Source organism: Sprattus sprattus (assembly GCF_963457725.1).
Source record: "Sprattus sprattus genome assembly, chromosome: 6".
Lineage (NCBI taxonomy): Eukaryota > Metazoa > Chordata > Actinopteri > Clupeiformes > Clupeidae > Sprattus > Sprattus sprattus.
In genome coordinates, this window is record NC_137925.1 from 9,735,761 (window position 1) to 9,752,663 (window position 16,903).

General features: G+C 46.8%; 1 protein-coding gene across 1 annotated transcript; it reads left to right on the top strand.

The window, feature by feature from the left end:
- Positions 1 to 365: 365 nt before the first annotated feature.
- Positions 366 to 13,964, top strand: ubtd1b (ubiquitin domain containing 1b). The gene is made up of 4 exons (XM_080840449.1): positions 366 to 1,520; positions 6,985 to 7,212; positions 7,784 to 7,941; positions 10,700 to 13,964. Exons 1-4 carry the CDS (start codon positions 1,433 to 1,435, stop codon positions 10,973 to 10,975), a joined length of 750 nt encoding a protein of 249 aa, XP_080696575.1. The 5' UTR covers positions 366 to 1,432; the 3' UTR covers positions 10,976 to 13,964.
- The last annotated feature ends 2,939 nt before the right edge of the window (positions 13,965 to 16,903 follow it).

Consider the following 16,903-nt stretch of genomic DNA (forward strand, 5'->3'; position numbering starts at 1 on the left):
TTAAAGTGTTTATTGTTGTACGGAATTGTGTATTTCAAAGTTGTGAACTACAATATCCCACTCTGCTCTGCATTATTGACGAATTAATAAATAATTAAGTACTACATGACAACGGTATGAGATTTGATACGGTTCACAGAATCGTTTTTAATTATTATTTTATCACATTCAGAACTACTGTGAGACAAAGAGGAGTGCTCCACCATAAAAATCTGCTATATGGTTTGTACAGAAAATATTCTATTTGGCATAAATTATATTAGTAGAAAGAGAAGCGTGCTCGTGTGACGCAATGCAAAACTTGCACATGGACTAGCGCATGCGTAGTAGGTTGACGATTCCCACATCAGGAAGGGAAAGGAATTTTACCCTGGTCGGGGAAACTATGGTCGCTTTGAAGTTTGGACATTCTTGTGGATGAAATTAACGGATAACCAACAAGTGCGCAACGTCTCAAATCAAGCGTGAATATTTTCAATGGAAGAAATGGACTTGTGAACTGCCAAGACTCGTTGGCGAAAGTTTGTTATGGTGGTTTGATAGCTAACGTTAGCTAGCCAAGAAAGGTAGCGTTATCGAGTAACTTAACTAACGTTAGCTACTCAGCTAGTCTATCACCTTATTTAAATTATTAGCAAAACAGCTAACTGTTAACGTTATCGTTGCTATTTGACTAGTTGGTGATAACATCGGTCTCACTGATTCTTGTTGGATCCAACTAACTAAAGGACAGGTTGCACAACCGGGAACCATTTAGCTCCAAAACTGATCTTGACTTGTGAACGCATGTTATAAGATGAGGAACACATCTTCCAGGAATGATAACGTTGCAGCTAGTAAGCTATCTGACGAGAAAGTATGCAGAAGATGAAATTGTTAGGCCTCGGGCAGTCTGCGCTGATTGGAGTGAATCTGTTTCTAATTAGCCACATGGCTAGCACCACATTAACGCACGAGAGTTGACGTTTTTCTTAGAATTTTTGAGATATCAAATAATAATAGTCGGATCACTATCTAAACTCTCCAGTCAGAGGTGCCCTTGTTGACTAGATGGCTAGCTAGCTAACTGCCTACCGCTAACTAAAAAGTAATTTCTCAGAAGGTGGCAAGCTTTGTCAAACTATATAAGGTTAATTGACGAAACCATATCTAGCAATAGTGTGTTGCCATATAAAAACGAAGACATTTCGGCTTTGGGAAAAAGTTTACCGTTAATCAATCGCTAGTTAACGATACCTTTCAAAGTTAGCTTGCTAGCGCCTACAAACCGATAGTTGGCTACCTATGCGAACACATCCTGATGGTGATCAGCCTTTTGAACTTCCTTATTGAAGTATGAGCCATATCAGCCAGTGCTGCTACGTTTGTGTGCCAGGCTGGCACTAAGTTTATTTGTATCAGTGATGGCGCGATTCGTATCCAACTGACCACCATGGGAGGATGTGTGGGAAGAGAGCGTGGGGACTCACTCGGACAGGGGTCGTCTCGCGCCGGTGGGAGGACCGGACGTAAGCGTGGAGGTAAGACCCCCGGAAACGTCCACCTGTTTCACTGTAAACATTCAGCCAGCTGTTTCAGACTAGCTGTATTTCTCTTGCATCCCCCTGACTTCTCTCATCCGACCCCACTCAAGGTCGGTCCAGCCGATGACGCCTTTTCCAATGTAGTGACACGACTGTGCTGTCCGTAGTTTACCGTGACACCCTGCAGCCTGTGTGTTTACATTGGGAAAATCCGTGCTGGCACCGTTTTCTTAGTGCACAGCAGTCATTCTCCCAATGAACACGGGTCTCTCTTATCGCTGTAAATCTGGTGGTGACACTGCCACATCTTTTATTTTCTGCCTGAACTGTAATGTTTAACTAATGTGCTCAGGCACAGACCCCCGTCAACTAGGCGAAGTGAACTCTAATCAGAAGTATCTCACTTCAGGGTGTTCTACACTACGCTAACATGTAGAACACCTCGTGTAAGGTGGTTTACTGATAGGTGAAGTCAAGGTGGTTTACTTATACACGAGGTTTGGTTGCTGTATGGGTTTAAAACCACCAGTCTGTTCTTTCACCACTCTACCGGCCAGCTGTGTTCACATGAACTTTAAAGGCCAGATAGCCCCCTTTCTGACACAGCGCTGCATCACACTGTCTGCCGCCAGTGAGGGGTAAGGTCAGGGTAGCACATCCACTGCCCTCCCCAGCACCCACTGCTCTATGGCAGGGTCAGGGTAGCACCACTGCCCTCCCCAGTACCCACTGCTCTATGGCAGGGTCAGGGTAGCACATCCACTGCCCTCCCCAGCACCCACTGCTCTATGGCAGGGTCAGGGTAGCACCACTGCCCTCCCCAGCACCCACTGCTCTATGGCAGGGTCAGGGTAGCACATCCACTGCCCTCCCCAGCACCCACTGCTCTATGGCAGGGTCAGGGTAGCACATCCACTGCCCTCCCCAGCACCCACTGCTCTATGGCAGGGTCAGGGTAGCACATCCACTGCCCTCCCCAGCACCCACTGCTCTATGGCAGGGTCAGGGTAGCACATCCACTGCCCTCCCCAGCACCCACTGCTCTATGGCAGGGTCAGGGTAGCACATCCACTGCCCTCCCCAGCACTCACTGCTTTATGGCAGGGCTTGGCATCAAGACTCAGCTTTTGTGGCGTGTTTTGATCCGTCCTAGTCAACAGTGTCTGGAGAGTAGAGAGGTTTAATGAGTTATGGCCATGATGCCATGGAGATCCTGTTGTTGATTTGTAAACGTGGTTAGCGGTAAGGCCAGTGGAACTGAGTGTGCAGGGGGCTTGGCCTGAAAAGGATGTTGATGGTGTGTGTGTGTGTTCTGATGTGTTGTGTCTTTTGTTATGATGATGTTCAGGTTAGGGTGCTTGTTGAGTATTCTGACGTTATGACCGAGTTCAGAACAGCAAGTGCTGCGGTTGATAGTGTGTTGTGAAACCTGGCTGCTTAGTAACATCATGGCGTGTGTGTGGAGAACCCAGTTTTGTATGTCCAGGTTTAGAGTGTGGAGTGCTGTTGTGTTGTGTTGTGAAACCTGGTTGGTTTACAACATGGCAAATTTGTGGGGTATTGTATTTGTACGGCCAGGTTTAGAGTATAGAGTGTTACTGTTGTGTGTTACGGGCGTTGTAGTGTGCTCAGTTGTGGTGTTGTAGTGTGATGTGTCACGCTGAGTTGTGTCACGCTGTGTTGTGTAACGCTGTGTTGTGAAACCTGGTTTACAGCGCGGCGTGGTTGTGGTGTCATGCGTTTTGGATGGCCAAGTTTCGAACCTCAAGTGCTGTTGTTGTGTGCCAGGTAGTGTGTTATGAGATGGGTGGAAATCAGTGATAAGGCACCTCTGGGAGAGTGGAGAGGTCAGTCATAACTGGGTGTATGAGTGTGTGTGTGTGTGAGTGTATGTGTGTGTATGCGTGAGTATATGAGTGTATGTGTGTGTGTATAGTGTGTGATAAGGCTATCTCTGGGAAAGTGGAGTGGTCAATCATAACTATATGTGTGAGTGTATGTGTGTGTGTGTGTGTGTACGTGTGTGTGTACGTGTGTGTGTGTATAGTGAGTGATAAGCCTATCTCTTGGAGAGTGGAGAGGTCACTCATAAGTGTGTGTGTGTGTGTGTGTGTGTGTGTGTGTGTGTGTGTGTGTGTGTGTGTGTGTGTGTGTGTGTGTAAAGTAAGTGATAAGGCTATCTGGGAGAGTGTTATGCATACCTATATGCATAGTTAGAAGTGTTTGCATTGAAATCTTCCCCTGGTAAATCTGAAGGCTGTCAGTCCAGCCGTCCCTTGTTTGGTTCTCCAGTTTCTAATAGGACTCAGACTATGGCCAGATATGATATGGCCAGACGCCACCAGATGTGTGTGTACATGTGCCCATTAAACTGGCACCCAGATGTGTGTTTGCATGTGCCCATTAAACTGGCACCCAGATGTGTGTGCGCATGTACCCATTAAACTGGCACCCAGTTGTGTGTGCGCAATGTGCCCTTTAAACTGGCACCAGACTCCTGGAGGGCCACACCCTAAGGAGAAGATGTGCTGTGTGTGTATCTCAAGTCTGTCTGTGTATGTGTGTGCGTGTGCATACACTGTGTGTGCTTGTGCTCTCTTCTCTTGTTCAGCAAGCTGTCTCACGTGTGTGTGTGTGTGAGATGTGTGTGCCTGCAGTTTAGAGACCTCTGCCTTGTGTGTGTGTGTGTGTGTGTGTGTGTGTGGTCGGTCCATAGCGCAGTATTTCAGCCACGGCTGCTATTTGTGCATGGTGGCCCATAGAGGTGCATGCTGGGATATTAACACCGCCATGCTTCTCCTCTCCTCTGCCCTCGCCTCCCAACTTCTTATTTTACCTGTCCTCCTCTCCTCCTCTCCCCTCGCCTTCCTACTTCTTACTTCCCCTCTCCTCTTCTCACCTCCCTACTCCTCTTCTCCCCTCTCCTCCTTCTCCCCTCTTTTCTCCCCTTCTCACTTCTCCTCTCCTCCCCCATCATCTCCTCTCTCCTCCCCTCCTTTCCCTTCCTTTCCCCTCCTCTTTTCATCTCCTCCCTGCTCCACCTCTTCTCTTCCCTTCTTCCCTTCTCACTTCTCATCTCCTCTCTTCCCTTCCTGCCCTCTGCCTCCTCTGCTCCTGATTGCCACACCTAAGCCTGCTGGTCTATAAATAATTTGTTTGGATGAAAGGTGACCTCTTAAATAGTTGGCACGTGTGCAGGGATCTCAGTTTGCTCTCTCTCTCTCTGGAGCATCTGCTGAGGTGTGTGTGTGTGTGTGTGTGTGTGTGTGTGTGTGTGTGTGTGAGAACTGAAGAGGATCCTGAAACCACAGCCCTCTCTCTCTCTCTCCCTCTCTCCCTCTCTCTCTCTCTCTCTCTCTCTCTCTCTCTGTTTCTCTCTCTCTTTCTCTCCCTCCCCCCCTTCCTTCCTTTCTTCCCCTCTGATGAGTAAAGGTCTTATTCATGTTGTCTGAATTGGTGTGGTCATGTCTGTCAGAAGTGTGTTTTGTTCTCTGTATGTTTCTGGAGTAGTGTGTGTGTGTGTGCATGTGTGCAGTAGTGTGTTTCGTGCGGGTGTGTGTGTGCCTGTGTGCAGTTGTGTGTTTCATGCGTGTGTGCATCATGTGTGCAGTTGTGTGTTTCATGCGTGTGTGCATCATGTGTGCAGTAGTGTGTTTCATGCATGTGTGTGTCTGTGTGTGCAGTACAGTGTGTTTTGTGCATGCGTGTGTGTGCATGTGAGCAGAAGTGTGTTTTGTGCGTTTGTGTGTGTGCATGTGTGCAGTAGTGAGTTTTGTGTGCGTGTGTGCAGTAGTGTGTTTCATGCGTGTGTGGGCATGTGTGCAGAAGTGTGTTTCATGCGTGTGTGTGCATGTGTGCAGTAGTGTGTTTCATGCGTGTGTGTGTGCAGTAGTGTGTTTCGTACGTGTGTGTGCAGTAGTTTATGTGTTCAGTAGTAGTTTCTGTGATATTTTTTGTCCAAATGAAATGATTGGACAACGTACCTGCCTGAAGGGAGAGGCTAGACTAGACTAAACATTTTTCTACTTTCGGTCCCCAAAAAGTAGGCCTAAGGACGCCCATCGGAATGCTGGGAAATCTGGAGCTGTTGATAAGGCAGACATCATCATGGAACATAAATGGGGGCTGCGTCTTAATGCTCATTCTAAAATTTCCCTCGGGATAAATAAAGAATCCATCTATCTATCTATCTGCATTCCCTTTTAATTCTTCCATTGGCTATGTCCTCTAATAACACATAGATAAGGCTAAAACAGCCTTTGTTTTCATACACAGTATAGCATAGCATAGCATAGCATTAGCTTACATGCCAGTTTCTTTTACTGCACACCTTCATGTGTTATTATTTCCAATAAGGCCCAGGTGTCAATACTGTGCAAATCATTTTGAAGGCCTGCAGACTCGTAAACTAGTAATGTTAGTAGTTGCATTGCATAGCCACTAGGTGTCACCAGCAGACAAAAAACATCAGAAATGTGCGTTTGCCACACAGGAAGTGAAGTTTGGACTTGCTACATCTGACTGTGAGTGTGAAAGATGGCGTACGCAAAGTTTTTGTGCGTGTGTATGTGGTGAGCTGGTGTGTGTGCAGTGATGGTGTGTGTGTGTGGAGTCGTGTTGGTTTGTGCTGGTGTGTGTTCTAGTGCGTGTGCAGGAGTGTGTGTCTGTCCGTAGTGTGTGTGTGTCTGTCAGTGCTGCTCTCTTGATGTTAGCAGGAACCTGAGCCTCCTATGCGCGTCGGGCCCATGAGTGGTGTGTGTGTGTGTGTGTGTGTGTGTGTGCGCGCTTCCACTCCTCCAGGCTCGTTAGCAGAGTGGCCAGGTGTGTTATCTGAGTGTTCTCTCTAATTACTGCTGGGGCACACCTGAGTCAGGTGCAGGTGGAATTGGGGTTGTTTGAGTGTGTGTGTGTGTGTGTGTGGAGGACTTGGGGTGGTGTGAGTGACTCATTTAGGAAATGTTTTATTTGATCACAATGACAGTTGGGAAAGAACTTTCTGGAAGCACTTCCAGACTGCTGTGTGGCTATCGCTCCTCTTGTTCACCAGGAGGAGTTCATAACAGTGACACAACTAAATATTACTGCGGTTGTCTTTCAGTCAGTGACTGTCAGTCACCACCCCCCCCCCCCCCCCACAACCACACACACACACACACACACACATCCTTCTTCATAGCAAGCTCTTAATTGTGTTTGTCAATGTATGAATGTGTGTGAACCCCAGTTCTGATACTTGCCAGCTTCTCAGGAGGTGCTAATGCTAAGGAGCTAATTGTGTGTGTCTGTGTGGTGTGTGTGTCTGTGTGGTGTGTGTGTCTGTGTGATGTGTGGTGCGTCGTGGTGCGGTGTGGTGTGTGTGTGTGGTGTGGTGTGGTGTGTGTGTGTGGTGTGGTGTGTGTGTGTTTCTCTTTGTGTGTGTGTGTGTGTGTGTGTGTGTGTGTGTGTGTGTGTGTGTGTGTAGGACGTAACGAGCCCCTGAGAAAGGAGCGGCCCAAGTGGAAGAGTGACTACCCAATGACGGAGGGGCAGCTGCGCAGTAAGAGAGATGAATTCTGGGATACGGCGCCTGCCTTTGAGGGCCGTAAGGAGATCTGGGACGCGCTGAAGGCTGCCGCCGTGGCCCTGGAGGCCAGCGACCACGAGCTGGCACAGGCCATAGTGGACGGAGCCAGCATCACGCTACCGCACGGTACACACACACACACACACACACACACACACACACATACACACACTCTCATGGTACACACACACACACACTCTCACGGTACACACACACACACACGGACGCAAACGCACACGCACACGCACACATACACACACACACACACTCTCACGGTACACACACACACACACGGACGCAAACGCACACGCACACACACATACACACACACTCACACACTCTCACGGTACACACACACAAACACACGACACACACACACACACACGCACACACGGTACACACACACACACACACACACACACACAGACAGACACACACACACACACACACACACACGTGATACACGAACACACACACACACACACACACACACACACACACACACACACATAGTACACACAGACACCGTGCACACGCACGATACACACACACACACACACACACGCACACACAATATGATGAGCTGGTGTGTGTGTATCTCTCAGGCACCCTGTGTGAGTGTTATGATAAATTGGTGTGTGTGTGTGTGTGTGTGTGTGTGTGTGTGTGTGTGTGTGTGTGTGTGTGTATCTCTCAGGCACCCTAAATGAGTGTTATGATGAACTGGGCAACCGCTACCAGCTGCCCGTCTACTGCCTAGCCCCGCCCCTGAACCTGATCTCGGAGCGCAGCGACGAGGAGCCCTCGGACACGCCAGAACCACTGGCCCCGCCCAGGAAGGAGTTCTCACTCAAGGTGCGTCTTTGTCTCACACACAGACACGCGCACACACACACACACACACCAGGGTTCCCGCGGGGTCTTAAAAAGTCTTAAAAGCATTGAATTTATGAATTTGGAAATAATACCTTAAAAAGACTTGAAAAAGTCTTGAATTTTGATGTCTGTGTCTTAAAAAATTCCGCAGTATAATTTATCCGTATCGCATTCTCCTCAAAAGTTTCATTTATCAACCACTATTATTTTGATTAAATAACGTAGCCTAAATAAAGAGTGGCGGAACTCATAATTGAGAGCGCAACGCTTCCCCGGGTCGCAACCTTTTCTATGTCAATGGTCCCAACACGTCACTTTGCAACAAGCCAAGCAGAAGCGCGAAAAATCAAAGAAAATCTCAGCAGAACATAAGAAAGTTTGACTAACGACGTTATGTTATTTTCTAACTTTTTTACGTTAGCTTGCTACCCATTTTATGCTGGGGTTATGGGGAAGTGTAAGTTTAATGAAGCGTGGAAGGATAAGCAAGCATTTTGCCACTGGTTGAGATAACCAGCCAGCTGCCAGCACAAGTACAGCTCTTCCAGTTACGACCGCAAAGGTGGATCTGCGCACATCTTTTGGGTCCACACCAACTATGAAAGCAGAGGTGTTGTGGACCCTGAACACACCATCGCCAAACACCAGTCCTACAATGGAAATCCAAGTAATCTGCGAACGCAAGCTTTCATTCAGGTGAAGGCATTTTCAAAAAACTTTTTAAAAGTTTTTAATATGATATTAACGGTAATGTGTGTGACGTTAGTAGTACTCTGCAAGAACGTTTGGCTATGTAACGCAGCCTATCCTGCCAATGTCAGACAGTTCTCTGACAGACGCCTCGCAAATCACATTAACCATTTTTGCTGGTTAGTGGTTACCATAACGGTGTTAACGGATAGTACAGTGTCTATTTCTCGGTCACTTTGGAGAAATCTAAGCGCGAAAACGCAGAAAAATGTACATAAAAGACACTGTCGTCAGCGGAGTTTAGTTGCTAATAAGTTACAGATGCAGTATCTTAAATAACTATTAAAGTGGCAGCTTGCACATTGATGACAGCACCCTGAGGGGTTTCTAACTTTTCCCATTATTGTTTTATGAGTTAAATCGCAGAGACTTTAATACAGCTAGACCACTAGCTATCATTTAATGCAAATTGAACTCTTCTATTTAGCAACCAGAAAACACAACTTTAGCTGCAATTTAAGTTTAATTTCTCAAAATCAGCTCACCAATAAAAAGCAGTCTAGGGCTTGTGTGGTTTTAAATTCACATTAAAAAAATCCAGGTTCCAAACATTTTCGAAGCAATTTGACCTTGAATGTGAGTAGTTGATCGAGTTATCATCTGCCCCGTCTTTTGATGCAATCCTATACATGGGTTTCTTGTATACAAACATTGAAGGCTGCGCGCGCAAATCCGCGGCAGAAAGCGATCTACCCTAATACAAATGAATACAGAAAGCCCAGTTTAAATGTATTGTTTATTACTTATTTAGCCTACCGTTCCCTATTCTGTTGCCATGAATGCTTGCACACACCCTCAACATATTCCCAAACGTAACCCTGTACATTGTTGAGCCTTTTTCTATATTTGATTTGATTTGATATTTTATTTTTCCTGGCAAGTGGATGCTTCCTACTAGGTATACTGAACATCTTACCAACTCTGTTAGAGCAGTTCACCACACAACAACTCCCTGTCATGTTGCCTTCCTCCACAGCTTTCTCATCCACTTCAACGTTATCTTTCTTCTTTCTGCCGCGAGATTGCGCACGCAACCAGTGATGACGTAGCCGAGAAACCCATGTATTAGCTCTGGCATTGGTCGCCCATTATGTATTTATCACTTCACTGGATTGGAAGTCCACTTTCCAGGCTATCGCGAGCCCCCTTCAGTAAGGCAGAGGTTACGTTTGCCTCCCCTATGTGGAATGTTTATGATTAAACTGTTACCAGCGCACAAAATAGTTTACAACAGCACAACGTTCTTCATAGATCTAGCCTCATAATTTTGCTGTTAAAGTTCACCAGATTGATGCATTGAACTTTAAAGTGTGAAACATTTTCTAATACTGTATATAAAATATACTCCCCGTGGATCATGCCCCAGACCCTCCTAGGGGGCTCACATTATTGTCACCTTTTTCATCACTGATGAGTTTGCACCCCTGTATTTATTGTTGAGTTGAGTTCATTGTTCATTGTTGAGTTCATTGTTTATTGCTCTCTACTCCCCATAACCCCAGCATAAAGTGGGTAGCTAGCTAACGTTAAAGAGTTAGAAAATAACATAACTGCGTTAGTCAAACTTTTTTGTGGTTGATTTTTCACGCCTTTGTTTGGCTTGTTGTCTGTGGTCTGTGTCTGTGCTGTGGTGTTGTAGCGTAAGTACAGTCCACATTTTCACATTTGTTTGAACAAATGTAAAAAAAAAAAAAAAAAAAAAAAATGTTTTTGTCTTTGCCGGTAGGTCTGTGAAATAGGCCGTGAAATAGGTATTAAGTTTTTATTTAAATGGTCTTAAAAAGGTCTTAAAAAGACTTGAATTTGACTTGAAGAAACCTGTAGGAACCCTGACACACACACACACACACACTCTCCCTCTCATACTCTGCTGTTGTGTGTGTTGTGTGTCAGGTGTGTCTTTGTCTCACACACAGACTCACTCACACTCCAAACACACACTCACACACTCTCTCTCATACTCTGCTGTTTTGTGTGTGTGTGTCAGGTGCGTCTGTCGACGGGGCGAGACGTGCGTCTGAGCGCCAGCATGAGCGACCCCATCGGTCACCTGAAGAAGCAGCTGCAGGCGCAGGAGGACATCGAGGCGGCGCACCAGCGCTGGTTCTTCTCCGGGAAACTCCTCACCGACAAAACACGCCTGCAGGACACCAAGATCCAGAAGGACTACGTCATCCAGGTCATCGTCAACCAGCTCCCTGCGCCCGCGCCCGCACCCACGGCCACACCCACGGCCACGCCCCCCACATCCCCCTCCAACTGAGCAGCGCTGGGGGGTTAGGGCTGGGGGGGCCTTGGCCAGATGTGAGCCAGATGTGGGCCGTGAGCGGGCCGGACCCAGCTGCCCTGTGGCTCTGGCTTTGGGAGAGAAGAGGAGCACAGAGAGGACAGAGACCCCATATACGTCCCCATTAAAGATGAACCCTAGTTCTTTACATGTTGGACTCTTCCATTGGTTAGCCCTGTAGTGGTCTGCCCCTCCCACCCCCCAGTTGGTTCAGTCCCATTAACCGTTATCTTACAGAATAAGGACCACCTGTCACTCACACTATCACTCTTACGAACCCTCGCATATGCAGTGGATAGACAGAGATTGTGTGTGTGTCTGTGTGTCTGTGTGTCTGTGTGTCTGTGTGTCTGTGTGTCTGTGTGTCTGTGTGTGTGTGTGTGTGTGTGTGTGTGTGTGTGTGTGTCTTGGGTAGAGCAGAGAGCGTTGTAAAGCACAGGCCTGTGCCAGTCAATGAGGCGTTTGCAGCAGGAGAATAGGTGTGTGTCTGTCTGTGTGTGTGTGTGTGTCTGTGTGCAATACTCACACTCCACATTTGAATGTACCTACTGTGTGCCTTCCTGGAGATGGTGGGATACACACTCGACTCTTTACATTTCGAAAGGGTTGTGTACGTGTGTGTGTGTGTGTGTGTGTGTGTGTGTGTGTGTGTGTGTGTGTGTGTGTGTGTGTGTGTGTGTGTGTGTGTGCTGTTTGTGTACTGAAGCCTATGGAACGCTCTAGAACCTGTCACTACTGTCTTGGGGGTGTGTTGTTGCTCTACCTGGAGGCTCTTAGAAGCCTGTGTGTGTGCCTGGGGGCAGCTCACACACACACACACACACACACACACACACATGAGAGCGCTGTGTCTCTGGGTAGGTTGATCTCCACTCCTCATTGATCATCATTCATTGACCAGGACAAAGGAACTCCTACTGCACCAAAGGTTCTGTTATAGAACGATGACATTCACTAGCTGGACCTTCACAACTATCATGGAATTCCAAAAAAAACATTTGACACTTCCCCGATAGTACTGCCCATTGCCTGTCTCTATCTTGTGTGTGTGTGTGTGTGTGTGTGTGTGTGTGTGTGTGTGTGTGTCATGCTGTGACCCAATCACTGCTTTCATATCATTACGGTCATATAGGCATGGAGTATAAAATGATGCAACTATTCTCATACAGACTGGCCTAGTGCCGTCCAATAGTCAGCAGAACAGCAGGGACAGGACATCCTGTCTGTGTGACCGTAATGAGACGTAAGCAGGGACAGGACGTTCTGTCTGTGGCTGACTGTGATGAGACATGAACAGCTGTGTGTGTGTGTGTGTGTGTGTGTGGGGGGGCCGTGATGAGACATCTCACCTGTGGAGGTGATCTCAAGTGCTGATCTCAAGGTTTCTGTTAAGATGATTGACATGTTTAAATGCTGGCCTTGTGTGTGCAAACCAGAGCTATTGTCAAGTCTGTGTGTGTGATTGGAGTAAGACTGGAGACTGGAGTAAGATAATAATGATTAAGATCGTCAAGAATTGTCTTTAATCTCAACACTGTTGAATCAAAAGCATGATATGAGAAATCATAGATGATGGATTTCATTGATTTTTGTGCTTATTGTTCTGCTTATTGAGTAAGATCAGCACTAGTTGCTCTGCTTATTGATCATCACTCTAGCTGTTCTGCTTATTGAGTAAGATCAGCACTCTAGCTGTTCTGCTTATTGATCATCACTCTAGCTGTTCTGCGTATTGAGTAAGATCAGCACTCTAGCTGTTCTGCTTATTGATCATCACTCATCACTTTAGCTGTTCTGCTTATTGAGTAAGATCAGCACTATGACTGTTCTGCTTATTGAGTAAGATCAGCACTATGGCTGTTCTGCTTATTGAGTAAGATCAGCACTATGGCTGTTCTGCTTATTGAGCAAGATCAGCACTATGGCTGTTCTGCTCCCTTCAGTGTTCTTCTGTTCTTCTCATGTTAAACCAACCACGCAAACACAGCAGAATGCACAACATGTATGCAGAAAGACATTCAAGAGACACACACACACACACACACACACACACACACTAGAGAAGTTACTCTTCTCGTCTGAATGTTGTAGTCCTGCAAGGAGACTCCCTTCTCTCCCAGACTGTCATGCGGGGGTGGGGGGGGGGGGTTCTCATAGCATGTTGCCCACACAGCTCTGGGAAGGCAGACTAAGTAACTAACCCATGCAGGTCTGACAAGCTTGGCTGACCGTCTGAGAGCTGAAGCTGGTCTGACAGTCTCCAGACCAGAACAGACCCTGGTAGCAGCGCTACGGTACCGAACCATCCTTGAGCGCTTTCGTCAGCAGAACCAGGATGTAAGCAGGGCTGGCACCATCCTGCAGGTCATCTCCCATCTGTATGCCTTACCCTTTGACCCATTGACCCTTGAACTATCACCTCTGACCCCAGACAGCATTGAGCTATTGAGTGGGTCAGCTGTATATATATACACATACACACACAACTGCAAGCGGGACCGCCAGTCTCTACCTCTACGGTCGGTCACTGCTCATTTCACCATCAGATCTCCCCTGTCATCAGTAATGCGAATGGTGTTTTTGTGTTCTTACCTGTGACTGTGGGTATGTTCGCTGTTATTTTCTCTGCTGTGTTGCGATAAAGGTGGTGGGTAATGTTTTTAATTTTATTTGTATTTTCTTCGGATCATTTCTAATGCCTAATCCTGAGAGTCTGTCTGGACAGTTGCTCCACGCTCTCGGAGTGTTAATCTGACTGATGCACTCACTGCAAGCCATACTGAGAGGGAGAGCCCCCCCCCCCCCCCCCCCCCCCCTCGAGCCTCCACATGTATCCCACAATCCTGTGCTCCGGCGCCCTATGGTTCAGGGCGGGGGTGCCAGAAGCGTCGAAAGGAAAATCAAACCCAAATTTCAAATGTATAGAAATCTGTATATTACCTAATTTTGAAACTCATAAGTGATATAAAATTTATACACATATAGCTTATTTTACAAGTGATGTGTAACATTTATAAGCAGGTTTGATTTTCAACTTTTTCTTTTTAAAACTGTCAATAAAAATAAACGAGAAAGAATTCTGTGTTTCTATTGTCAGTGCTTTGGTCCACATCATGATTGGTTGAATCGATCATGTGACCTGGCCCTCTGGAGATCACCTACCAGCTGGGTTCTGAGGCCGAAAGGGAGGGGAGACCATCAGAAACACGGCAGATGAATCCATACACAAATCAGGATAAGCATGCTAGCATACATGTGGTAAATGTACACATTACATACAAACATAATATGGTATAGATGATGCATGCCACATTGATAGTGGATAAGGTGGAGAGAGAGCTTAGTGGGTATACAGTGTACTTGTGAGGTCACTATTTTAAGCGTTAGGGAAACTTTGTCGATGGCAGGCTGCCAGGGAAAGTGTGTGGGAACTTTTGTTTTGTTTAGTTTGATGAGGTTTGTTTAGTCACGGTTGGCTGACAAGGCGCATGCAGATAAGTAGTTCTACAAGGATAGCAAGGGTGGCTGGAGACAGCCGCTACAAGCGACGCATGCTGCACCCAGCATCTGTAAAGGCCTTCCTACACAGTTTTATTCATGTTGGGAGTTTTCTGTGCTATTTATGTTGGCTGGCACGGTGAATGAGGATTTTAGTTATACAGGACATAGCACAACTTGCTAGTGACAGCCGCAACACACACCGCAGGCAGTAGGCTACCCGGGATCCCTAAAGGCCCTATTACAATAATGAAATACTCCCAGACTCCCAGTCAGTTATTCCTTTCCTTTCAGATTGATGTAAGGTGTAGCTGACAATGTTTTGACACAGCTCCGTATGTTTACTCGTCTGAAAGCAAAACACGTTTGGATTGTCGTTTGGTAGAGTAGCTATTCTTCCAGCCAGTTGACAACTAGTCTGAGGAGTCTATTCTTCTGTCAGCCATCTTAAAGCCATCATGTTCTATAACGCTACATGGCAGCCATCTTAAAGTCATTATGTTCTATAAATTCTCCTCTCCTGATTCTCACGAAGGGCTTTCCCACGAGCTCAGCTGTCAAAGCATGCGGCCCTGTAAAAACACCAGACCCTCCTGCCATACACTCTCATGGGCTTCAGCGAACAAGGATGTGTGTGTGTGTATGTGTATGTGTGTGTGTGTACTTTTGTTTCGATGTGTGTGTGTCTGTACATCATTGTCAGCACATGTGTGTGTATCCTGAAAAATTGCTGGCTTATGGTGTCTTCTGTCTCCTGTCAGCAGGCTTTCTGTGTGTGTGTGTGTGTGTGTGTGTGTGTGTGTGCACGCCTGTTCTTGTGTGTAATATAACATGGACTGCTCAGCTCTGCTATGGTGGGTGTGTGTGATGTGGTTTGGGTAGGAGAGGGCGTGGGAGGATAGTGTGTATTGTGTGAGTGAGAATGGTTTGTGTGTGTGTGGGTGTGTGGGTCTGAGTCTAGGTCTGGAAAAGGTCGAGGCGTGGGAGGTGAGAGCTGTGTGTGTGTGTGTGTGTGTGTGTGTGTGTGTGTGTGTGTGTGTGTGTGTGTGTGTGTGTGTGTGTATGTGTGTGTGTGTGTGAGTGAGTGTGTTAGGTATGCTGTGGGTCTAGAAATGGTGAGGTAAGTGTTGTGTGAGTCGCTCCAGGAGAGGCTGAGGATGCTGACAGTGCATTCTGGGTCGCGAGCGCTGACTCACTCAGTTTTCAGGGTTGGGTTCAGGGGCAGTGGATTTTGGGGTGAAGGCAAGAGAGTGTGGGGGACCCTGACCTGACTCTCTCTCTCACACACACACACACACACACACACACTGTGTGTGTGTGTTCACCAACACCTCCCACCTACCCAACCCTGAAAACTGCTGTCTGTGTGCAGACATGTTGAGCCGCTCTGGTGGCCACAGCCATGCAGCCCTTCCAATACCATCCACCGGGTGGCAGTATAAGCAAGGTAAACAAGCAGGAATGCTGGCTAAGGGCTTGAGCGCAGCAGGAGACACAGGCTAGGCAGGGCTGTTAGAGCAATGTAAGATTCCTCCTGTAAACACACACACACACAAACACACACACACACACACACACACACACACACACACACACACACACACACACACGCACACACACACACACAGGCCTGTTAGAGATGTGAGATTCCTCCTGTTGTTCACATGCAGAGATGGCAAACCAACAGCTCTCTCCTGCAGAGGGAATACTCAGTTTTAACTTTTTTGTGAGAAACAGGGATTTGGAAGCTTCGCTTACAGGAAAAAAGCATGGATCATTTGAGTGTTTTTAATGATCACAACTTTGCAAAAAGAAGCAACAACACACTTTTACAATAAAAAGGTAGAAAGAAAACTAAAGTTTGAGTTTTGCAAAGTATTTGAAGTGTTACACTTTTTCAACTATGATTTTCAGCACATGAAATCATGAAGGTATCTTTGGGAGTGCAATTCTAATTTCCAAGCTTGAAACCTGGGCGAATTATTAGTGTTTTTCTGAGAAGAGATCAAAGTGTGTCTTTCTTAGAGAGCAGCTGGACCACATCTGGCTCTGATCTAGCCCAGGTTTGGCTCTGATCTAGTCCAGGTTAGACCCTGATGTGGCCATGACGTGGCCCTGGATAGCAGCATCTCTCCTTCTCTCACTCTATCTCTCTCTTCTCTTCTATCTCTCCTTCTATCACTGTCTCTCTCTCTCTCCTCTTTTATCTCTCCTTCTCTCACTCTATCTCTCTCTTGTCTTCTATCTCTCTGTTCTCTTGTTCTATCTCTCCATCTCTTCTGTCATTCTTCATGACTCCGTTTTCTGCTGTTCCCTCTTCTGCATGATCAGCTGATCACCACACACACACACACTCACACACTCACACACTCACACACACACACGCACCACAAACACACACACACA

Excerpts from the sequence above, each read along its gene's own strand:
- ubtd1b (XM_080840449.1), top strand. The coding sequence starts at position 1,433 with ATGGGAGGATGTGTGGGAAGAGAGCGTGGGGACTCACTCGGACAGGGG. Across the intron at positions 1,521-6,984 it reads GACCGGACGTAAGCGTGGAG|GACGTAACGAGCCCCTGAGA; the intron begins GTAAGACCCCCG and ends GTGTGTGTGTAG. Across the intron at positions 7,213-7,783 it reads CAGCATCACGCTACCGCACG|GCACCCTAAATGAGTGTTAT; the intron begins GTACACACACAC and ends TGTATCTCTCAG.